General features: G+C 39.3%; 1 protein-coding gene across 1 annotated transcript in view; it reads left to right on the plus strand.

Moving 5' to 3' along the window:
* The window catches only part of DHRS3 (dehydrogenase/reductase 3), a 167091-nt gene that overhangs the window by 122955 nt on the left and 18603 nt on the right, over window positions 1–25533 (plus strand). Inside the window, exons 2-3 of the mRNA XM_044061724.1 lie at window positions 9458–9601; window positions 19735–19854. Coding sequence (XP_043917659.1) covers window positions 9458–9601; window positions 19735–19854 — 264 coding nt within the window. The remainder of the gene's footprint in view (window positions 1–9457; window positions 9602–19734; window positions 19855–25533) is intronic.

Below are 25533 nucleotides of genomic sequence, written 5' to 3' on the forward strand. Positions count from 1 at the left end.
GCAGTCCCCTCCCCATGCCACCAGATCTCCATTTCTTTGCATTCCATTCATCTATCCACCCACAACCCCTTTTTCACATTTTTGCACATAGGGTTGGGGTGTCACTTCAACAGTGACAGTCATCTAGAGCCAAGGTTTACACCGCTGGGTGGCATTCCCACTCTTTTTTTTTTCTAGAGATAGAAACCTCCCACTTGCTCAGACTGTTGGAAGCTCGAGCAGAGCTGAAGAAAACCAATGGTCTGGATGCATTTTTTAATTAAAACATGTGTTGTTACTTTTGGAGGTGGTATAAGTGTTTAAATTGCTTTTTACTGTGTTTTTGATGGAAAAATACTTTTTTTAAAAAATATTTACCTGTTTTGCCTCAGCTACAGATCCTGGTGAGGTAATTTCTGCTTCATCGGTCCATTCATCTTTTACCTGGACTCCCTATTATATATAGTCCTTTCAGTCACCATGGAAAGGGGGTTTGACACATCCTGGAGTAGCTCTGGTGGGTAAGGGAGAACCACTCTTGTCAATCCCAGAGGAAGTAGTAGGGAATGCTTCTCTACTTAGCTAGTCTGCGGAGCCTGTCCCCAGGGATGACTTGTCTGAAAGGAGTCAATTTGCTTCTTAAAAAAATCGTGTCAAAAAGAAGCAGACAATTAAACATTTATCTTACCTTGTTTCTGTTACTTTCGACAGGAGGAATGTATCTGGCTTTGCTCATGGTTTAGTTCAAGCTCCTGAACCTTCTGTTTGTGTTGTTACTGGTAAGAGGGAAAAGGAATTTTTCATTTCATGAAGATTTCCAGCATATTGAATAAGAAAATGATTCTGGGAACAGCTTCTGTTTCTTTTCTCAGGTGTCTAGTTCTGATTCTGAGGTGAGTGTTTCTTCTGATAGTCCATTAGAATACTTTTCTTTTTCTGAAATCATATTCAGATTGAGCCAGTTGCTTCACTGAGAATTTAATGATATTCTGTTATCCTTGAAAAAATATTCTGATTTGCTATAACTGTAATTTCCTGAACCCACTTCTGTACCTCATATTGTTCTAACATTGGAGGATAATTTTACTACAGCCTGTAACCTGCCTGACAACCAGCCTGCTAACCTTAAGAAAGTAGATAGACTGTAAAACATTCCTCAGTCATGCATGTTTGTATTTTCCATTCCCAGAACTATCCCTGAAGTGATATTTGGTAAATCATGCTGCTGCTAAACATCTGGTAAATGCTAACTCATCCTTCTCTGATAAGGATGGGAAAGCACTTGAGAGATTTGTGAAATGGTGTTTCCTTCTGCCACACTTAATTTTAGAATCTTAATTGTCAAATTCATATGTTATGTTTATGTTAGCATCATTTGAGAATATGAGGAACAATATTGTCACCTTTACATCTTCTGAGAAAAAGTCTTCTATGAATAATATTACAAGAAGGGCTAACACAAACAAATGATTGGTGCCAAAGCCATGGTCTAAAACTAAATGCCAAAAAAATGCATTATTATTTCCTTTTGATAAAATGGAATTCCCCTACAAATTACTATATTGACAGCACCACTCTGAGTTCCAACCCAGTGGTGCCAGACTTGGGAATACAGGTTGATAGCAATCTGAACTTTGATCACCAAAGTTTCCACAGTGGTAAGGAAAGGCTTCTGTGTAGCGTACCTCATAAGCAAGGACATTAGCATTCAGGTCAAGGGGTGTTATAACGCCATTGTACTCAACCCTTATCAGACCACTAATAGAGTATAATACACCCTTTTGCATGTACCTCACCTGAGGCCTGCAGTTGCTGTAGAGACCTCTGAAGTTTCTCACTAAGAAATTACAGGGCCTCCAAACCATGACCTACATGGACAGGCTGAAAGCCCTGTTACTTTACTCTGTATCTTATAGACTACTGAGAGGTGACTTGTGCCTGGCTATAGGGCAGTCTCCAACCCTGCCCTAATGGAAATGCTGCACATCCGCAAGTCAGATGGCACAAGAGTCACTCGCTCTAGGCATCTCAGCCTAGCTTGTGACATTAATAGAACATGCTGGAGAGACAGATATGTCTCCCAGAGATTGCTGCTTTGCCGGAATAGACTTCCAATTCATGTAAAACAGAGCTTCTCACTGACCCTATTTAAATGCAACCTAGATAACTGGATGGGAGACCTCAAATTCGCCCCTGGGGTGGTACCCATGTCCCTTATGGACAGGGTTAGCCGTGTTGATCACAAACCTGCTTTGTTCATAAATTTCTTCTGTGAACTACCCAAAAAGAACAAATAGGGATACTTGGGATTAACATGGCTAGGACTGTAAAGGCTCTAGGGCTGCTAGCCTAGTAACCTCCAATGAACCTATAATCTTATTGCTTTTATGTCTTGGGTGAATAAACACACTTTTTTTTCAGCTGATGCCTTTTCCAGAGAAGCTGCTGTTGTAAATGTTATGAGAAGATTTGCTTGGTTATTTACATAGCAGATTGCTGAGGATGTTAGGGCTGAAGTGTTGAATTCTCATTTAGATAGGCTGTTTTGGACCATCTGCTGCTGCTGAAGTCCTAAAAATGTGTGATGAGAGAGAGAAACTGATACAGGAGGTTACATATTTCATCCTTTTGTTCTCTAAGTTAAAGGTTTTACACCTAACTCTGCACCCTTTTTATGAAAAGCAAAAGAAGTAGACAGCAAATGTCTGGCAAGCAGGTACTAAACAAATGGCAAGGGGCTCTAAAAAGAAGAGAAGAGCTCCCCCCAGAAATGTAAAGACAATACAGCAAGTCTGAATAACTATCTCCAGGGTGCTGCCCACCCTGGCAAGCCTTTAAGTCTTCTCCAAAATCTCTTATTGGTAGCAGATAATTTCAGACAAATAGGTTATGAGAATGTTTGCAAATGGCATTGGGAATCCCTCCCAACTTTTCAGGGGATTCTTCTTTCTCAACCAGATCAAACTTCGTTTTTTCCTCCTGTCATTCAACCTCTGCTGACTCAAGGGGGTGATAGAAGCTGTTGCTCTTTGTGACATAGGGAAAGGTTTGTATTCAATAATGTTTCTGGTAACAAAGAAGGAAGCCTCTGGAGAGCCAGTCTTAGATCTTTATTTTTGTAAACCAGTTTGTAATAGTCCCAAAGTTTAAAATGGTATTGCTTCATCATGACCTGTTACCTCTGTGTTTCTTAGTAACTCTAGGTTTAAAGGATGTTTATCAACACATTCCTATAGTCTCAGATTTCAATTTTACTTGCGGTTTTCTGTGTCCGGATTACGCTTTCAGTTCTCTTCTTTACCCTTTGGGTTATCCACTACTGTAAGGGTTTTCACAACATCACATAATATTACAGACTACAAAGTGTTCACATTTTTTATTATTTAGACAACTCGCCTATCATTGCAGTCTTTCTCAATGTGTCAGGAATCTCTCTGACTTGGGTGACAGATCTCATTCACAGACTAGGGAGGATTTCAAGAGGAAAAAATATTGTTTGACTCCTCATAGGTTTGTTTTCCTGGATGTCTGCCAGATACCTCAGTTCATAGAGCTTTTGTTCTACAGGAAATAGTATATGTACATCTAGATCTTTTCCTGAGATTTTCCACTCAGTCCAAAGCTTCAGCAAGGGAATTTCTTAGGATACTAGGATTCACAGCATCCATGATTCTCATGATTCCTGTAGCCAGACTCCACAAGCGAAAGATTCAGTGGTACCTAAAATCTGTATGTTCCCAACATCAGGGACATTTGTTAAATGCATTTGGGTAGGGGGTGTCCGTAACTCTCAACCTTTCCTAGACAAATGAGTGCTGACTGTATTACGAGGCGAGAGCAGTAGATACTAGGTACACTTATTAAAATATGTGAGGGTACGGGAATCCATAACTCCTACACTAATGAGCACTGGCTGTGAGAGGGGGGGGCACTAAACATCAGGGGGCACTTTTTCAGTACTGTAGTCTTCCTCTTCTTCTTTTGGCTTTTCCTGGTTAGGGGTCACTACAGTGAATCACCTTGTCCACTCATGATTGGCAGTGGAGTTTTACAGTGTCAAGTTGCCAGCCCGGAGCCCAACCTTCTACAGAAGGCACACACATGCACACACTCATGCCTAGGACCAATTTAGAGTATCCAATCGACCTACAACATGTCTTTGGGATGTGGGAGGAAACTGGAGCACCTGGAGGAAACCCATGTGACCACGGGGAGGATATGTAGACTCTGCACAGAAGGCACCCCAGCCGAGGATCGAACCGGAGAACCTTTTGCTGTGTGGCAGCACCGCTAACCACTGCACCACCGTGGCCGCCCCTTTTTCATTACTATAGTAATTCACTTAAAATGTTAATAGAACAACAGATTCTGCAGCAAGAATCTACAAGTGTATGAATATAAGTATGAGCCTCTGATATCTAACATTATTGACTGACTGCATTATTCTGTAAGAGGCAAAATCATGGCTTTTCTGTTAAATCTGGGACGGTTAAGAGATATGAGGATATGTGCTTATATGTGTGTGTGTGTGTGTGTGTGTGTGTGTGTGTGTGTGTGTGTGTGTGTGTGTGTGTCTGCGGGTGTGTGTGTGTGTGTCTGCGCATGTGTGTGGGAAGGTGAGTGAATTAGAGTGTACCTGTCCCAAAGTGATGCATGGGTCGCTAACCGTGATTACTGCAGCAAAATGCTTGTTAGTGCTTGCTGTCATCTCAGAGCAATTCAGTCACATAAAAGTTGGCCGATAATGAGGTCTCTCCCCCTTTACAGCTAATGTGTCTCTGAATTGGTGGTTTCTCTTATCGCCTTAAAGGGCCCTTGTTGATGCATCCTTGACATTCATGGCTTGGTTGTTTCTGAATCCATCTCTCTATCTTTCCAGACATCGTCGGGGAAGATATCTTTTTTTAACTGAGTAAACCTACTGAGTTCAACTACATCTCTTCAGGGTTGACCCAGGAGCACTTTCTAGTTAAGGAACTTGCTCAGTCACTGTATGCAAACTTAGACTGAAGGAATCGAAGCCAGGACTATTGGATAAAGCTTATTAGCTAGTAGCCTTAGTCCATTGTACTAAATCATCAAAAAATCTTAATAGGAATGAAGACTGTCCCATTCTTTCTTTTACAATTCCACCTTTGTATAATGTTCCAAGTACAAGCACAGCCTGTTTATTATTTTTACTTTAATATGCCTGACCTCCTGAGTCATGTATCGTTACAAGTCCCCAGGAAGTGCCATTGGAAGTGCATGCATACTTGTCTAATCAAGCTTACTTGTTTATCAAGGCATTAGACAGATATCAGCTACCTAAGCAAGAAGTATCAGCCTAGTGCACTACCTTTACCAGCAAGATCATGCTCATTCTTAACTCCTTTGCAGAATACCAGTAAGATTCTTATACTTGGGCCCACATCTTAGTGCCAACCTGCTGACCCTTCTTGTCTTTCATAAATAAATGATTTGGCAGGTTGTATCAGCCTGATGAAGTCACAATAGCACTTAATGGAGCTTTTGGTCTTCTACTGTAAAGATTATTTCATATATACAGGGGCACACAAATAGAATTTGCTACATCTCTAGCTAAGGTAAAGCATCCATTTTTCTACTTGCTTGAGTGTGAGTCTAAGGAATTGAAACACTTTCTTTACATCAATGTCCTGAGATTATTTTTCATCTGTTGTTAGTGGCTCTGTGGATGTCCAGCTTGCAGACTTGCTTTCCTTAGTCTGTCCAGAAGCCCCTTCTGTTTCAGCCCATTTGTGTCTTTTACTTCTGGTTACAAAATGAATAGTGAGGCTATCAGAAGAACTCCCCTTCTTTTGCCAAATGAGCCATTGAAGTGTGCTGAATTTAGGTCACAGGTATTACTGCAGTCACACTTTATTAGTGGATAAATGTTGCATTTCTGCAGCCCGTTTCTTGAAATATGTTATGTATACACAGTAGAATTTGTTTCACTAATTTGCATACAAATGGACGGATTTGTGGAAGGGAGGAACAGAGCCATATCACAGAATGTGGATAGTTCAGCATCACGTGCAGTAAGGCCACTTTTGTGATTTGCTGATGCTGTTTCTGAAGCATGCATGTTACTTTGTACACTAGTGAGCTGAAAGGCATCATTCTTCTGACATGCCACGAAGGCGAGGGATGAATATTTGAAGAAACTTATGAAGACTGGTATTGATGCTGCTGAGAACAGTAGGTTAAGCAGACTTTAGAATGTCAGTGGTTGATAACAATGAAGAAAATCAAACTATGATCATGTTACTAGGAAGTGCGTTATGTCTACATTAATATCCATGCACTTTACTTGTAGCTGTCATGATGTCATTTATTCCCACTGAGAAGTTAATTATTTTATTCTTGTTGCCTTGCAGTGCAGTTTTATTGTAAGGAAATTAAAATGTTGGTTTTATTTTATCTTTAAATTTGCATGCATACAGATAGCATTCCTGTACTTTACAATCTCAAGTGTCCCACTGCTAGAGCTCCTGTACGATGAATCTAGTGATTGTTTTAACATTCCACCTGCTTTTTTGACCAGCAAACATAGGGGTCACCCAGAGGTAATAACAGGGGCAGCAGGCTATCTTCTCACAGCAGGATCACAAGCTTCAGTGGATTACTGCCTTTTTCTGTTTTCTGGTCAGTGACTTATGAACGAAAAGTGTGTCGGTCAGCTGGATAACTTCCATGACCAAAGAGTATTAGCTGCCTGCATTAAGGAACTTAGTAAATGCGTTTAAAGTTTGAATCTGTCTATTCTGTATATCTATTTCCCAATAATTACAGAGTCAAGTATCCTGTTTTGTACTCAGATCCGTGTTCTAGGTCAAAGACACTTTTGAGAACGCATACTTTCATAATTAGAAGTTTAACTTGTATATTATGTGCATAGCGACCTTTTTATTTACCTGGTGAAGAGTGGAGTTTGAAAAAGTCAGGTATATTTATTTATGATTTATGAGGGCTGTTTCTTTAGTATTATGTTATTTATGAACACTAGTGCCCTCCACAGGGTAAATTACCTCATTGCCTACAATGGTGTAATATTAAAGATACCATCATTTAATTTTATTTCAGATTTTTAAATGTTTTTGCACTTGTCACCTTTCCAGATAGCTCTGTTCAAAGTAATCCATTTATGTGAAAGAAATCATTATCTTTGTGTTTGAATTGGAGTCCCTGTTAGGCAGTTACGTTATTTATTACCTGCTATGTTTGGTTTATCTTTTTGCTCCATTCAGGATTTAAAGATATCTGTGATCTTGTTTCGCTTTTACATGGCTTTTCATTATCCAGTTAGGGTTGTAGTGATTTCTGTTCCTGGTGGCCTTGACTACAGCCACATCTTATGCAGTATGTGTGTGCTTGTATGCATCTTCAAAGGGTTGGTGTAGCACATGGGTGGAGGTGGGATGTGTAGCTTTAGGAACTTTTAGTAGAATGACCTTTGTCTTGAATTTTTCTTTACAGTTGGGAGATACGTGCACACAATTAAGTAGCAGAAGACAAAAGGAGGTTTAAAGATGATGTCGAAAGATATTTCTGAAATCTTTCTTTTTTAGCAATATAGCTTTTGCATGCAGCTACTACTCGTTTTGCTGCTTGAGGTTCTGTCACTCTGCTGAATGTTAAAAAAAGATTGTGACTCAGCTGTCCCTGTCCAGGAGGATTAGAAGGCAGACCACTAGATAATCTTATTTTGCTGGGAAGTTAAATTCTGTGGAGCAGGTGAGATCTTTTCTTTCTGTTTTTTTTTTTTAATTTCTTGCCATAATCGTGTAGGAACAGTGCCCAGGGTTACCTGGGATTGTTACCCAGACTAAACATGTGACTGCCATTATTCCATACCGGGGGCTTAAAGTCTTACCCTGAGATGGCAGCTTAGAAGGCTATTGCTGTGGCCTTCCAAAATTGAAACTGTCATTAATAAGCCCCCTTGTCACCCTTCAGGACAAGATGGTATGTATAGGGCTGCATTTTGGCTATATAAGTGTGCAGGCCTTTTGTGTTGTAACTTATTTTAGCTTTTCTGGAGAGCCTGAATCACACATCCAGCTGTACATAGCAAAATAATTATTATAGATTCATAGGTAAGTACTAGGATAATTGCCCTTGTGGGCCATTTTAAGCCCAGACAGTTTCTCTTTACCCATTCTATGGTTGATGATTATAGATTACCTCTAATGAGAATAAATGGGATCATATCAAAGATAATTTGAGGGGACTCATGCGTGGTGTAAAGCATTTAGGAGAGGCCTCTGTCCATTAGTAGTACAGGGAGAAGTCCTGGTGTAAAATTTCTGTTTCCCATCCGTATATCTAAGATACACTTGAAAATGGACAGAGGTGAACTTTGCTTTATGTGAATGGGAGCCTGTTTCACAGAAGCAGTATCCTCTGTGATATATACTTATCCCACCAAGTCATTCTATTGATGTTGCAGTAGAGGTTTAGGTTTCTAGACAGAGTATTTCTAATGCATTTGATTTGTGGATGTGCAGTAAATCCATCAGCAATGGGTTGGAGGATACCTTTTATGCCAGATACAGGTCACTTCTTAGCAGTCTGTATTCATTCTTAGTTTAGCATTTGTCATTACTGCTTGCACATTGGAAACAATATAGTTTAGGATTGCTGGCTAACTCTTCTAGGAGTTGCTGTTTGTTCAGTGATGGACCTGTTATTTGCTTATCCACCCAAGTAATTTTAGAGTGAGCATTATTTTTCTTTGGCCTGGTTAACTAGGTAGTAAAATATTCAACATTTTATTCAGATGTGGCGTACAGGCTTCTAGGCCTTGAATGCTTCCAGCTGCTATGTCTTCTAAGGAAATCTAGAAGGGTAAGACTGGGCTTCTGTTAATAAAAGGAAGTCACCTGTGGAGAAGCCGTACTTAACTTCTGTACCTTTCCATGGCTGTTGGTTTATTATGAGTCCTACCAAAACCTCTCTACATATTAGGAAGGGGCACTGTAGTCTAATGCCTTAGACAGAGGGAAGTTAAACTAATATTTTGAGTGACATTTGACGACAAAAAAGGAGATTATTAGGAGCAGTATTAACCATCTTCAATTCAGTAGTTTGTAGGTGGAAAGCAAGGTAAACTTTTTCTGAAGCCTTTTTGATATTTTAGGAAGGCACTCTGAATGAGTTAGATTTGGAAACAGTCTATATATTCAGAAGTTGTTCATCAGTTAGTTTCTCTGCATATAGATGATTATTTCTGTAGTCTTTCTATCCTGTTAGCAGTGTTTTGTGTTTGGATCCAGACCTTATGTTATGAGCTGTCATAACAGTCAGTGCACAATGTATAATGTGTTAGGTATGAAGACTGTATATAATTGTAGGATATGTACAGTTTTGAGGATGAATACAAAATACTTAAAAAATGTCAGTCTTGCCAAAAAATATGACCTGTTGTTTGTATTCTCTTTTAACTGCATTGCATTTATTTTGTCTTTTTTAACAGTTGATTCTTTGGGGGCGAACCGAAAAATGTCTGAAAGACACAGCAGAGGAGATCAGAATGGCTGGAACAGAGTGCCACTACTTTATTTGTGATGTTGCAAACCGAGAAGAAGTGTACCAACAGGCCAAAGCTGTCCGTGAAAAGGTACGTTGAAAGGTTTTGGTGTTGTGGGAGTATTACATAGAGGGATTAAGAAAGTAGATACTGCAGAAACCCTTGCACGGTTTGCATTATCAAGGCACTGTGTGGGCTCGTGAGGTTGTATTATGAGGAATTTTAACCATTGTCATCTTTAGAACATGTCTGAACTGCACCTGCAGGCAGCATTCTTTGCTTTAGGTTGCATATTTATCTAGCCAGTAGTTGTGGGATTTCATAATTCAAACTAAGGATCCCTTGGATTGGTCAGAAATAGAAATAACAGCTGTAGATCAAAATTAATTAACCTCCCTTCTACTATGTAAACATAAATGGTGCAAACAAAGTTTCATGTTTCTTGGTGTTTTTGTCTGTAGTACCTGTGACCACAGTGTATCTAGACTTAAGCTGTATTGTAGTGTATGGAGTGCTGCAATTACACTACAAAATCAGGACACAGATAAACTTGTTAAGAACATCCCTAGTGCAAAACCCAAACTTAGCAGGGCTTAGAGATGCTTAACAAAAGATTGTTAAGGACACCTCTAAGCACTGTTAAGACTGGGTCTTGCACTAGGAACTAACAAAAGACAGCATTGGTTGGAAACGAACAGAGGAAGAGGATAAAAAAGCTGCATTGCATGGAGTTGCTGATTATGATCTGATATTTGGAAAAAGACAAATCAGCTAAATGCCAGAGTGGCATGAGACCTGACCTTAACAATTGTTAAGCACCCCCTTCTTGTGTTTAGGGCAGGTCTAGCATTCAGGAGTAAATCTGCCAGTACTGTTCAGCAAATGACAGCGGCAGAACAAAATATTTGTTTCTGGCTGCTGTCCATGCCAGTAAGGTGTCCCAGGCTTCCTCTTAAAAACATAAAAAGGTAGTTAGAATAATAGGATGTGTCTTCATCCGTGTTTTCTAAAGGATATGGAGTTTGAAACTTAAATGTATTATTATTATTTAGTGACCTCAATCCTCAGTGGTTTATCTGAAAACCACAAATTTTATGAGGAACTCACTAAAAATATGAAAGCAATAATCCAGACATTCTGCGAAAATCTGGTTAGATAAGAGATATGAAAGGTGAGTGTAAATGTAATGGATTCGCCTCCGACCTATTCGACCTCAGACGGTTGGACCACAGTAAAAAAGGGTACTTTTCTGTTATCGGGGCAACAGTTTTAACGTGCGCAATGATCGCACAGCTGTTTTTTAAAGACACGTCAGTGGTGCAAGTGAAGAGGCAGTGGTGGTTGTTTTTGTTACTTTTGAGGAGTTCCGGGTGCAATCCACTTACCGATGTCAGAAAAGTACACTTATTCTTTGCTGTTAATTTCTCACCTCCTGAATCAGAGACAAAGGTACAAGTAAACGTGGACAAAAGCCAACATCAACGACACATTTTAATTATTGGCTCTATTAACACAATAAAAGGATTTGAATTAAGGTATTTTTTCTGAAGCAGACAAAATCTTTAAATATAACTCTGCCATTATTATTTGAGTGTGTTTTCCTCAAGTTGATTCTCAGTTTTAGGGTGGAGAAGAGCACCAGTTTGAGTCAAAATCATGCACATTGCTAAAAAACAAGGATAGCTGAGAGTTGTTTAAGTAACATCTTCTCAAATGTCTTTCTCAACCGATTGTCTACTTATTTTAGGACAAGATCGCACGGAATACAGATGTCAGGAGACATATTCGGAATCCAATTGCAAACATTACAGTTTCAGTCTCTTACTTCAGAATCACGAAAAAGACAGAATAAGGCACCAGGTTCGTGATTACCGGCGATGTTACATTGAAATTAATAAGGACAGTGTTAACAGCTGTCTTCAGAAAATGTAAGAAAAGTGACTGTAATACAGAGCAATATTTTGTGACTAATCCAGTCATTGCTCTTTTATCAGAAAAAGTTACAACTTTGATACAGGACATAACAGAAGAAAGGCTGTGCAAACATTGTGAGCGCCTGCTAAGATTCCAACACTTGTTACCATATAGTGAACATCTCCAAGATTTTATATTTACTGGTGTTTGTCTTTGGTACTCTTATCAGCAGTTGGCATAATGGGTAAGATGTTTACCTACAAACAGAAGTTTATAAAGTATGTTATAAAGTAACAGTAGTCATAATATGTTAAAACATAACATTAATTATTATATGTTAAAGATTTAAATGTTATATTTATACTAACCAATATAATAAATAAAATAAAAATATTATTAAAAATATATTTACAATGAAAAATTAACAGTGCTATTATTGAATGATAAAGTACTTAAAAAAATATATTTGGGGTAAAATAGTCCGGATGTCCACTAAATAATAATCACATATATATGTATGTATATATATATATATATATATATATATATATATATATATATATATATATACACACACACACACACACACACACACACACACACACACACACACACACATACATGAAATTGCGTCCGGGATGAACTGTCTGGGGTCGAATAGTCCTGTTTCCATCTGACAGCATTTACTTAATGCTTTATGGCGAAACACTTGGCGTTTTTTCTAACTAGGAGTACATGGAGCACAAAACGCTGCATGCACTACAGAGAATTGTGATTGGGTCTCTCCAGTCCTAACTGTTTATTATGTGTTCTTGACTTGAATGGCAAGATTCACCTCTCGAGCATTTTTCTCACGATGAATTTCTGGGCATCCATGCCTTGAACACATAAGCTGGTTAGGATCGATGATAAAACACTTCACATTCCTACACTTTTCCCCTGTAACTGGTAGTAAATGGAGCAGATAAAGCTCCATGTACTATTAAAGTAGTACGGTCAGGTCTCTGATCATAACCAGCTTTCTGTGTTTTTGACATGGACGCTAAGCTTCACCTCTCAAGCTTCTCTCCTGATGTGAATTTCTTGGCACCCATGTCTCAAGCACATTTTAAGCTGGTTATGATTAGAGACCCAGTCATAATCCTTTACGTTTTGTGTTTACTTTCTCATATTTGAGGCACTTTCATCAGCTCAACTCTTTTTACCTAATTTTATTGTAGTGTTTACCATGCTTACAATTTAAAATTCAAGCCATAGTTAAGAACACTGCATGCGGTGAGCCATTAAACAGCTAAGCATTCTGCATCAGGTAGGTCATTAAAACATCTTTGGTTAGTCTTACTTATAGCTTTGAGAGAGAGAGAAAGCTCAAAACAAGTACCTCCCATCTTCATTACAGTTGTTACAGTTTCCTTTTTAATACAAGTAGAAAAAATAGCTTGGCAACAATCCAGTCCTGCTTTGGAGAGAGGCAGTGGTTTGTTTCCCATGGCAGAAATGGCTTAGAAGCTTCCTGGAGGTAGACGGGGTGTATGGGGTTGCAGTTGGATATCAGTAGTATTGGAATATCTTAAGCTTAAGTGGTAAACTGTAAGCTTGTGATGACAGACTTCACTAAACTTCCCGGTATCCTGTCTCCTGGTAGAAGCCTTTGTCAGAAGGGTTTGTTAATACCTTCTGTGTTCCTATTCCTTTAGGCAGTTTGCTTCCTGTCTGTACCTGCTTATGACTTTCTGACATTAGACCTTTGGTGTAGATTGAAATACATGAATGAAGCTTAAGTCTTTGCCTCCACCTTTCTCACCTGTGTGGTATAAGAGCTCTATTACTACTGAAATGAATCACTTGTAATTTTGGATTTTAAATACTAAGTCAAACAGATAAGTCATGTGTGATGCAGCAAAACAAAATCAAACAAACATACATTTGTTCAAAGTAGAAGTATAACAACAGAGCATGCCCGGCTTATTGACAGCACCGAAGAAAGGAAAGCAGCGGTTACCCTTCTCCTTGAATGTTTAGAGCTGTGACGAGTGCACATACACACAACTTAATTTATTTCATTGTTCATTGTGATGTGTCCTGGTTCCGGAAGTCTTTGTCAAAAAGCGTTCTAAATACTTTCCATGTTCCTCCGGCAGTTCTTTTTCCTGTCTTTCTCCACTGATGACTTTTTAATATTAAACCTCTGGGGCAGATGAATATATATTAATAATAATTCTGTTTCAGTGTCCTCCTTTCCTAGTTATGCAGTTAGGGATTATCAAGAGTAGCTTAAAGACTAATTCTCTGTTTAATTAAATGGTTTATTACACAGGATTTTATTTAATTTCATAGTACAGCAGGTAAGCAATTTGTAATGTCCATTGTAAGGATTATTGCTGCAGGACATTTGTAAGATGAATTAAGTAAGCCACAAATGAACATCGGTCTTCCTGACAGATCTGAGGAGCAGTTGGATATCTCCAGGATTGCAAGGTTACATCCCACACACTTGTCATCTGCAGAAAACCCAGTATTAAAAAACATAACTTGCATCAGTTTCAGTTCTTTTGTCCTGACTGAGTCGTCCTCTGTATATTTACATCAGAAAGGCTGCTGCTTCCATAGCTGATACAGTATTCTTTTTGGCTGTTTTCATTGTTTACCATGATTTTGAACTTGATGTTCTTCTGGAAGAAGTACTTTCCAGCCACTGAAGAATTAGCTCCTGTAAGGGTTGTGAGGATCAACGGTCAGCTTGTCCTTTCCTTGACTGGGCAGATAAGTTCCATATGGGGAAAGACTTCCATTTTCTTATTGTTTACTGATGTTTTATTACTTTCTTTCCTCTTCAGGAAAGTTATTTTAAAGCTAGAAATGTTATATTTTAACAGATTGTCTTAAGACTGTAATGTACTTTTTTAAATGGAAGCAGTCATTTCTGTCAGTTTAAGATTACTGTTAACTGACTAATAAAATATTTTCTGTGAAGAAATTGTGATTATTTTTCCATTGTGGGGCTGCCATAGTGTTTTTATGTGCTTTTACTGTATTTTTTCTGTCAAAAGAAAAAAAGTAGCTTTTGTGGGCTGGTAACTTTACTGGTATTTGTTATTTGTTTTCCCCTGGATAGAGGCACCATTTTTGGCTTGACCACAGAACGGTTGGTCCGTCTTCCAAACCCAGAAAGAAAAGGTTAAGCAAACAGCCTTTGCCACCACAGCAGGCTAGCAATTTGCCTTAACCACAGGTGGTTGACTCTGCTGTGGCCATTTTGTTGTACCTCAAACCAGTCATCTTTTACTCCAGATCCCTCTGGTGAAGTACTTACAGCCACTGTGGATTGGGGATTAACCACTTCCAATGTGGCTGTTGGGGTCCCCTCAGTGGGCAAGGAAGAGACACTCTTGTCTGTTTGGGAAAGAGAACAGGGAAGGTTTCCCTATCATGTCAGAATGCTGTGCCCATCCCTGGAGAAGCAGCTACTGCCATTAGTAACACAGTTGGCTCCATTTTAGCTGTCAAAAAGAAACAGAAAACCAAGCACGAATCTACTCCTCCTCAAATTTGTTTGGATAGGAATACTTTACTGGGACTGGATCAGAGTTTGATTCAGGCTATTGATCCTTCTTGTAGAGTAGTTTTCAATAAAATAAAGATGGATGCCTCCTTTCCTGAAAAGATTCATCATTCTGAATCTGAACAGGAAGATGCAGGGACAGATTCAGGGTTTTGTCCTCAGATTTCTGATTCAGACTCAGAGGAGAGGTCACTTTCTGATTCTCCCTGTGGAATGTGCCAGTGTTTTCAGTAGGAGAACACTGAGGTTTCTCATTCCCTCATAAAATACTATGAGTTGTTACAGAAGGATTTTCCATAACGTACACCTGTTCCTTGTGTCCTGTCTGTGTGTCTTACTGTCTGCAGTTTTCCTGATAGTCAGCCAGCTGTCCCTAAAAAGGCAGATAGGATGTATAAAGTTCCTCAGCCTTTTAAATTTTTATACACTATTCCCAAACCTGACCCAGCAACTGTAACCTTAGTTGACTCCTCTGCTGCTAAGCACATAATTAATTCCAGTGCTAACTTTGTAATAATGATGGGAATGTTTTTGATAGGTATGGGAAAAATGTAGTCTTCTGCAACTTTGAATTTGAGAATATTTAATTGTCAGGCTCATATGTTAAAGTTTATTCTGACATACTGTGAAAGTATGAAGAATGTTTTATCTACAGTTTCTTCTTGCAAAGAAAAATATGCTTTAAATAACTTAATTACTTCTATTGCACAGGTTGCTATTCGTTGTTTGTAGTGTATGTATGACTGTGTTGATACTTCTCCCAGGGCTATGGCCACTGGTATTGTTGCATTCTCAGAACCTCACAGATGATATAAAAATGATATTGTAAATTCTCCCTTTGATAGAGATTCAGTGTTTGTCCCCCTCTTCTGCAGAGGTGATCAAAAAGTGTGATGAAAGGGGAGAGTTAATCCAGGAAATCTTGTAAGATTTTTCTGGTCTCCTTTTCCAAATTGTCGAAGGGATTTTGTTTCTCCTCATCCAGTTTCAGCAAAAAAACAGAGTAAATGCTCTCAACAGAATTCAGGTAAACAGATATTTAAGAAGAAGTGGCAAGGAGGTTCCAAAAATAAGTCTCAAACCTACCAAAATCAAGGATACTCCCAACAAATCTGAATGACTATTCAAGTGACCCTGTGACCCCCTCTCACCCTGGACCCTTTTCTCTTCCAGAAAGTCTGACTCCATTTTTCTGTTTAGTAACAGATTGTTTCAAACAAATGAATTCTGAAAATCATTCATCAGGGTTACCGATGGCAGTGAGAAATTCTTCCTTTCCGGGAGGGTCGTTCCTCATCCTGCAGATCAGACTCATTTGTTTCCACCTGTTTTTCATCAAATGCTGTCCCAAGGAGTGATATAACTAGTTTCTCCTTCCCAGATGGGGAAGGGATTTTATTCATGGAAGTCCCCAGTCCCAAAGAAAGAAAATGTTTGGAGACCAGTTCTGGATCTTTCTTTCCCAAACCTGTTTGTGATCGTGCCCAAATTCTTTCCCTCTCAAGTTTCCTGGTAACATTAGACTTAAAAGATGCTTATCATTACATTCCTATTCATCCAAACTTCAGGCATTTCTTAAGGTTTTGTGTGCCTATATCACATTATCAGTTGGGCTATCCACTCCAGCAAGAGTGTTCGCAAAGTGTCTAGATCCAGTTCTAGCTCATTGCAACTTACAGGGTATCCACATTTTTCCGTCTTTAGACAACATGCTTATCTTTGCTTTTTCAAAACGTCAGGAATCTCTCTGTCTGGGGTGAGAGATCTCTTGCACAATCTGGGATTCCAAGAGAACATTCAAAATCTTTCTTGACTCCCTGTCAAAGGATTGTATTCTTGGGATGTCAACTAGATACCTCAGTTCAAAGAGTTTTTTTCTTCCAGAGAAAAATATAGATCTTTATTTAGATCTGTTTTAAGGTTTTCCACTCAGTCAGTGCAAGGGACTATCTCGGGATTTTGGGTCTTGTGGCATTATGAATCTCATGATACCCTTAGAAAGACTCCACGTAAGAAAGATACAGCAGTATTTGAAATCTCTTAGGTACCACATCTACACCTTTTATCTTTTCAGGTCCCAGTACTGGGGTTTGACAGAAAGAAACACATAAATAACAAGAAAATGCTTGCCCTAAGCAAGGCAGTCAGTTCTCTGAACCAGCTTTGGTCCCCAGGACCTCTTCATGTTGTAAAGGACAATGCATCAACGAGCAGGAGGGGACCAGGTTGTACCCCCATTTGCGGACTAGCCATGTTAGCTTTGGATATAGCTTTGCAGCACCAGCTCATTCTACAGGCATCCTACACTGCATTACAGCAGACAAGCTGAGCAGGACCAGAACCTCAGAAATGGAAACTAGATCTGTCGCTCTTCCAAGGTGTGATCCATCTGTGGGAAGTTCATCAAGTAAACCTCTTTGCTTCCTCTCTAAACAATCCACTGGCAAAATTCTGTTCCAGGGCTGCATGCAAGAAGGCCTGGAAGACAGATGCCTTTTCTTTGCACATGAATGTTCCTGTATGCCTTTCCACTTTTTCTGCCCTTTCCACTAATATCCAGGGTATTTCTGAAGACTCAGAAGGAATACTCCAAAACCATTGTGGTGACTCCCTTCTATCCCAGGTAACTGTGATTCTTCCTTCATTTGGAAATGGTCAGGAGCAATTGCCATAAGCTTCCTCACAGAGTTGATCTACTCAGACAGGAACAAGGGTGTTTGATACACACAATATCAATTCAGTTGACTGCCTGGATGACAGGGTCATAATTCCTTTTAAGCACATGTTTTCTGAGGACATGCAGCAGGTACTAATGGAGACAAGAAAGGCTGCTACTGGAAAATCATATATTAGCAAATGGAAAAGGGTTTCTAGTTGGTGCCAATAACATAATCAGCACCCATTCAGGGCTAGCTGTTGTCTGGTTTTACAATATTTGTGTGAGTTACTGTCCTATGTCTTCTCTTACTCCTCTGTCAAGGGTAATTTATCAGCTATTTCAGCATTTCTGCCCGTGGATCCTCCTCTTTCAAGACAGTTGCATGTCAAAATGTTCTTGAAAGGGGTTTTGCATAAGAGGCCTCCAAGTAAACTGGTGGCCCCTCCTTGGGGTCTTAATTTTTTTGTTAGAAAAACTAACTCTTGCTCCATCTGAATCTGCTATTCTGGCTGACTTAAGGTTCTTAACATGGAAAACAGTTTTATCGATTGCTTTGTCCTTTGCAAGAAGGGTATCTGAGTTGCAAGTTCTTATGGTGAGTCAACCTTACCTCATTTTCCACAAGGGCAGGGTTTCCTTGCAAAATATCCTTCTTTTATGCCAAATGTGGTATCCAAGGTTACTTTAAGCCAAACTATCCAGCTCTACCACTTTTTTTTTCCTAGACCTAAAAATGAGGGAGAAATGATAGTCCTAACTTTGAATGTCCATAGACTTCTCAGTTATTGTTTTGACAGAACTAAACCTTTCAAATCACTGGATCAATTATTCATTTTTCATGAAGGTAAGAAGAATGGACAACCTGGGTCAAAACAGACTATTTCCAAATGATTGTCTAAGGCTATTTATTACCTTTTTTAATACTCACTGTGACAAATTTATTCCAGGTATGGTCAAAGCCAACTCTACAATGACCTCGGCTTCTTCTATGGATTTTTTGAAAAGGGTTGGTTTTTAAAAGTATTCTGGAAGCTGCTACTTGGTCCTCTGTACATGCTTTTACAAAGCAGTATAAGCAAGATACCTTCTCTAGGTCCAGAGCATGCTTTGCTAGGACTATTCTCAAGGAGCTCCTTGACCCTTCTTCCACCTCCCAAATATTGTTAGCTATAGTAATTTACCCATATAGCTACTGCAGCAGTGATCAATATGAAGAACACAGTGCAGTTGTGCAGTATGAACTTACCATAACAGTAGAGATATTTGAATGATCACTGCTGCAGTAGCTGCTCCCTCCATCCCCTTGTTTTTGTTGTGTTTTTATGCCAGGTTGTGGACATTTATTTTTTTTTTTTGTTATTCCCAGCCTTGTCCTTTCAGGGCTTAGCCTCCCTCTGTTTACTGGCAAGAAAGCTTTGAAGGGCTTCACATCCAGACTTGTCGTTTAGTCAGTTCAGCTCGAGCTGCTTGACAGTTTGGGTGCGTGAAAGGTGCCCTGACGCTTTGAAAGTTGGCAGGATATAACCAATATAGGTAAGGCTACTGCAGCAGTGATCATTTGAATGTCTACTGTTATATTAAGTTAAATTTGCACAACTGTACTTTTCCACTTGCCCTTATCATTAAAGCATTTGGAATAGAGGGGAATGCGTTGCACTCCCTGGGCATTAAAGAGCATAACAATGGTGATTAAGATGTGATATTTAGTTGGAGAGATAAGTGGTGACTTTTTCAAGGTCTGATCAAATAAATGACAAAGCTTGCCATTTGGCTTTATATGTCTTGACTGCTAACTTAGCATTTCTACATGCTTATTACCAGTAGCGAAAGGAGTATGTAGATGACCATATTTATTGAAGAAGAAAAATCTTCCTTCTTCTGCTGTACCTCTGTCATCATAGGAATTGTGCACATTTCATATAATGATATGGAAGTATTTGTTTACGTGTAGATCCTTAATGACAGGTAATAAAGAAGCTTCCTTCCAATATGAAGTTCGGCAGACAACATGTAGTAAATTGGTGTAACTAACAATCAATCAATAATTGGTACAACTAACAATTAATTAATAATTTGCTTTCTTGGCAGGTGGGTGATGTCACTATCCTGGTAAATAATGCTGCAGTGGTTCATGGGAAGAGTCTAATGAACAGTGATGATGATGCACTTTTGAAGTCACAGCACATCAACACCATGGGGCAGTTCTGGGTAAGCTGCATTGTGCATTTGGTATTAATACCCTTTGTGACTGGCAGTAGGTTTTCCAAGCAGAATTCAGGGTAGTGTAAAATGGTGCTTTGAGTGACGTAATTGTGACTGGTTACGTTTGATGTTCATTGCAAGTTTTCATATTTGTGAATATCCTTTAAAAGTAAACTGTGCATATAGTCAAAATAGTATAAGTTGGAGATGTAAAAACCGCAGATGCAAGCCCTGTATCTAAAAATTGATTGCCAAGCAATTACAGTGAATTTTGAAGTTTGCTCTAATACCATTAAAGTATTTTGCAGGAGGGTGTAACCCTTTGAACCCACATGGCACAACTCTTATGGCGTCCTGCATTCTTTCTCAGGATAGTATTCTGGTAGATCTTCTGAGCAGAACAGAAGTAGACCCTTTTAAGTACATGTTAGACAGAAACATTTTTCTTTATCTGGTCCTCAGGTGGACTGTGTCAGAAGTAAATCTTTTTGCTTAACTATAAAACAGACAACTCCAACAATTTTGTACAAGGACACCTCTTGTAGGGCCCTGGGCAGCAGGTACTTTTAACTTTAGGCTGGGCAGGCCTGTTTCTGTACCCTTTTCCTGCAATCCCTCTTTTCTTCAAGGTAACACAACAGGTAGTGAAAGATAAGCCAAAAATGCTACTGATAGCTCCGCTATGGCTTAAGAAACTCTGTCTCTCCCTCCTAAGTGCAGTAAGGGTGACCTTTTTTCTGCTACAACATGGTAACCTTTTGACCTAAAATAAGGGGTCTCTCTTGTTCACCCTAACCTAAAGACCTTAAGGCTGACAACATGGATGATTTAGCTCTTTTTCCTTTCAGGCACATTTACTAAGGACATGCTGTCTATTTTTAAGGGAGGCTAAGAAACCTAATATGGGAAAATCCTACCTAGCAAAATAGAAACGATTCTCTTTTTAGTGGCACATGAGCGGGACAATACCTGGCCTAGTTATTGGTGTCCTTGGCCTTCACTTACCTGTCAGACATCCTGTCAGACCTTGTGAAATCAGGATTGTTGTACAGCTCACTGAGGGTGCACATATCTACTATTTCAGCATGCCAGCCTTGTAAACTCCAACTCTCTTCTAGATTACTTATAAAGCAGTTCCCAAAGGAAGTCCTATACCTGAGACATCCTAAGAAAGGGCCTGCACTATGGTAGGATCTCAGTTATGTCCTAGAAAGTCCAAGATTCTTTCTTTCAAACCAGCAGCGGCTGCTTCTTCCGTCAACAGCCTGTGCAAATAGCCCTTTTCTCATCTTCTACAACAAGTCTCATTTTGCACTGGCCCTCCTTTCAGGCCTAAAGTAGTGACTGAGAATTTGTTTGGATCAGATTATTCACCATCTTGTTTTTACCCTCCCCACACACACACAAAAAATGTGCATAGATAGCTGAGATATTGTTTAGAAAAAGTATGTGAAACAAGGAAAATGGACCCGTTATGTGTTTGCTTGTACAAGGTGGGGAGGTAGACCTGTTTCTGTGCAAACAGTTTCTAAAGGAGCAACTTATTGCATCTCCTTTTGCTATTCATTCCATGGGCAAGACAGGCTCAGTGCAAAATATATCACTCTGTATTAGAGGCACTGCAGCCGCTGGTGCCTTTAGAAGAGGGGTCATCACTCAGTCCATTTTGGAAGCAGCCACAGGGGTCACCTGTTCACACTTTTTTTTAAATATTTCAGTCTGAGTATTTCCTCTAGGGTAAAGGTGAGGTTTCCTACTGCTGGAACATTTAAGGAAAATCTGGATATTTCCATTCCGTTAAAATCATTTGACTTGATGAAAAAAACAGTCTTCGGATCAGAAACACATGTGTTAATTAGAAACAGGCAAGGGTGAGAAAACCAAATATAGACTCTGGTCTGTATTGTTAAGGTAGAACAGGAAAATGTGACAGGCCAGACTGGTTGATGACAGATTCTGACATGCACACTATTTGGAACAAAAGGTTCATTGTACAAAGTTTAGTGTTGCTGCAGCAAATAGTAGAAGTTTTAGTGGAAATTACTTACTGTTTTTTAAACATTTCAAGTCTTATAATGATGATTTTCAGGAGGCATTTTTATTGCATAATTTATATGTAACATAAGTTTATATTTTTCTGTTTTCAGTTTTGTTTCACAATATGAATGTTATTAGCTATTTGTTATCTCAACAGAAGAGTATGAAAAAAGTATGAAAGTTAAGTTGATTATTTTAAGTGATTAATTATGTTAGTAGCTTGAAATGTTTATTGGCTTGTTTCTGTGTTTTTTCTGCTGTGTGCCTGTGTTTCTTCCATGGCTAAGATATCCTCCTGTGACAGCTGACAACCTTAACATTTTCTCCATCTATGCAACCCTTTCATTGCTATGGGGACCTGCTGCTGGGTAGCACTGCATAGACCAGGTGAATTCCACACCATTTTTTATATGCAGCCCTTTCATTGCCATGGGAACATGCTGCTGGGTAGCACTGTACAAACCAGGTGAATTCCAAAGTGTTTTTTACATGCCACATTCGCAACAATGTTTGTGGTTAGTGTTTTTTGAGAAGGAGCCTCATGTATTGATTGCAAGGGGTCAGAGGTCCCACTGTGAATCCATTTACCCAGCCACTTCTGTGACATCATTCTGTCTTCTGCTATGATCTTCTCACTACATCTCAGACAAGGTGTAGCATCACAGCAGGACATGAGGTCTTCTATTGCTTTTTTGTGTACTGCTGATGAGAGGCCATCCTTTGGATGGATTGTTGTTTGCTTCACCCCTGACTCAATAAGACTTTAAAACTCATTTCTAAACTAATTTTAATTGCTGTCTGTATATGTAACTGTGGACACATTGTTATGCTGATGTGTCATTAGGAGAATATTACAAATGCTGTGCACATATTTCCACAATTAACACTGGTAACATGTTCATATGTGAGTACTAGTGCCATATTTTTCTTTCAGGTGACTTAAAGTTATTTGGACTTTCTGTACCATATTTTGCTTCTGGCAGTATACTGCACAGATATAGGTACACAATTGATTTATTTACCTGCTGCCACAAAACACTGGGGCCACTCATCAGTATCTGATCATGGCATTGTAACACAGCCACATGCCATCCTCTCATTTCACCATGTTTCCCGTACCAAACAGGGTTGAGTACTTGAAGTTCAGGGCTGACAGGACTTGCCTTTAAAGGAGATTAATGCTACTTAAAAGGTCTGTTTCAGAAACACAGCAGTCATGAATTGCTGTGAGTGTGAGAACAAAGAAGCAAACCATTTACACAGAGAAGTATTGTGCACTGCATTGTTAATTGTTTTGTGCATATGAGAGTGGCATTAACTAGTTTTAATCCACATTTTTTTAAATATTTGACTGTTATAAGCATGTCATTGTTGGAGTTTTGATTGCTTGGCATGAGACCTGAACTTGAATGACTCAGTAGTGTGACAGCAGAGAAGAAGTGTGTGAACCGCCAAATTCTTTAAATGTGCAGACTTCATTATTATAAAATACAGATGCGTCAAAGTGTTAGCAGTCTGAAAATGATAGCATGGTTTTACAGGGCACATGGCTGTGATTAACTTTACTGCAGTTGTGTTCCCACTCTGATCTGTAATGAGCACATGGATCTGATTATCACAGCTAACTATGTCCTTCTCAGTGTTCTGAAGTTCTTAACATGTGCTAGAAGAGTTCACCAAGTTCACGTTTTATCAGGTCCCATTGAAGTCTTGTCTTTCGATTGTAAAACCTGTTCTGGAGAGAGAGTCTCTGCTGCTTTTACTGGCCGGCTGGATAACATGTAACTGGTCATCTGTACCTGAAAATGCAACGTGTGTGCACTTCTGGTACACTGCAAAAGCTGTGAGCCTTATGGACAGGGGTATTCTGTAAGATACTCCATGCACAGGCACAAATCCATGCCATCCTTTTATCTCTAGGGACCATATATTGGGTAAAATTGGGATTATATTGGCTAGGCTTGTAAGGGCCCTTAAGTCATTAGCCTAGTAGTGTTCTATGAACCCATGAACCTTAAAAAAGTCATAAACACTGGCTAAGGAAGTATAGAGGTAGCTCATTCAAGGAAAGGGTTTACCCTTTTATATTATTCTTTATACCTTTTTTTGTGTGTTTAGGCCAACACGTAGACACCACTGTAAAGTTCAGAGAGTCCATTCATTATAAATAAAAAGCACATGCCATGGCAGGTCTGTCAGTTCTTTGGCCAAAATCTACAGCAAGAGTATGATCTCCCCTTCTGTGTAACCTCATCAACAACCTACTTGGCACCATTACAGGTAGACACAAATAAAATATTGTAGGTTTATGTAACCAGTCACCCATTGAAGTTAGTGCTTGGTAACTCACTTACATTTTGAGTGTAACTTGGGATACCTGTTGCTCATCTTTGTTTTTGCATTTCCCTCGACAGGGGGTGTAGAATTAAACAGGTACATGTCAGACTTTCTGACTCCTATACTTCTCCTTGGACTGCCTTTGAATATATCCTTACAGTAGCATTTCTTTCATGCTGAGTTTATTTCATGGAAAAACTAATATTGGGTAATTGTTGCAAAAGCCAAAACGATCTGTAGGGTTTGCGCACGTATATGTGAACTTTACATACTGTTGCACAAGCATAGTGTTGGAGTCGTGCTGTTTGGAATTAATCCAAATAAAGGTGTGTCTGAGGTCTTCATATTGCTCCGTTTGTTTTCCTTCACATTTCCAAAGGTACGGTAATTTGTCCGAGCAGAACTTTCATATACAGATTGTACACAAGGTGGATAGGTAGTACCTCAATAAGGTCAAAAGATTTCAGGTAGTGAAGTCAATCATTTTCACTAATTAAAAGGGTTGCCTGCAGATGGCACTAGTTTGTAGCTATATGACTTGCTACATAGCTTTATGTTATATGTAGTATGACTTGATTTAGGAATACACTAACCAGTTGTCCATGCTTTAAGCCATATTGTTACTCTGAACTCAGGTTGAATAACCTTTGCAGCCTGGCCATTATTTGGAATGTTAGGCTTTGAATGAGTTGTATCCTAAAACCTTTATTTTGAGAATGCACGTGTTTTTTCTATGGCTTCCTTTTTGAGGTAGGAATTCCTGTCTTGGAGTCAGGGCTGCCAAATGTCCCTATTTGAGCAGGACTATCCCGGAAGCAGCAGCCTGATCCCGAGTCCCACACTGCCGGTTAAAATCCTGGTGAAACAGCTTCCGCTTTGTTTTTTTGATTGGCCCGTATGCTGGTATATGAGCCAATCAAAAGAATCGCAAAACGGAACTACTTCTTAATGCAGAACTGGCTGATGTTCTGCATTGATCAGAAGAGGGTCCACTGTGCGATTTTTTGATTGGCTCGTATACCGGCATACGGGCCAAACAAAAATAGTTTTAGGATGCCTCTCATTTTTTTGTTGTCTCCATATAATATAAATCTCCTGTCCTGTGTGGCCATAAAAAGCCTAGCATTTGAGTGCAGGGATTTCTCTCTCAACACTGGAGAAAAAATGCTTACCTGTGGCTATCCAGGCAAGTCAGACTTACATTTGGCTGCAAGAGCTGTACCTACATCCCTCACCCCAGTCCCCCAATGATATAGTGAACATTTACACAAGAGCTGTAACTACATCCCTGCCCCTAGTGTTATAGCGAAC

Source organism: Protopterus annectens, chromosome 2.part0 (genome assembly GCF_019279795.1).
Source record: "Protopterus annectens isolate FY-2018-M chromosome 2.part0, PAN1.0, whole genome shotgun sequence".
NCBI classification, from domain to species: domain Eukaryota; kingdom Metazoa; phylum Chordata; order Ceratodontiformes; family Protopteridae; genus Protopterus; species Protopterus annectens.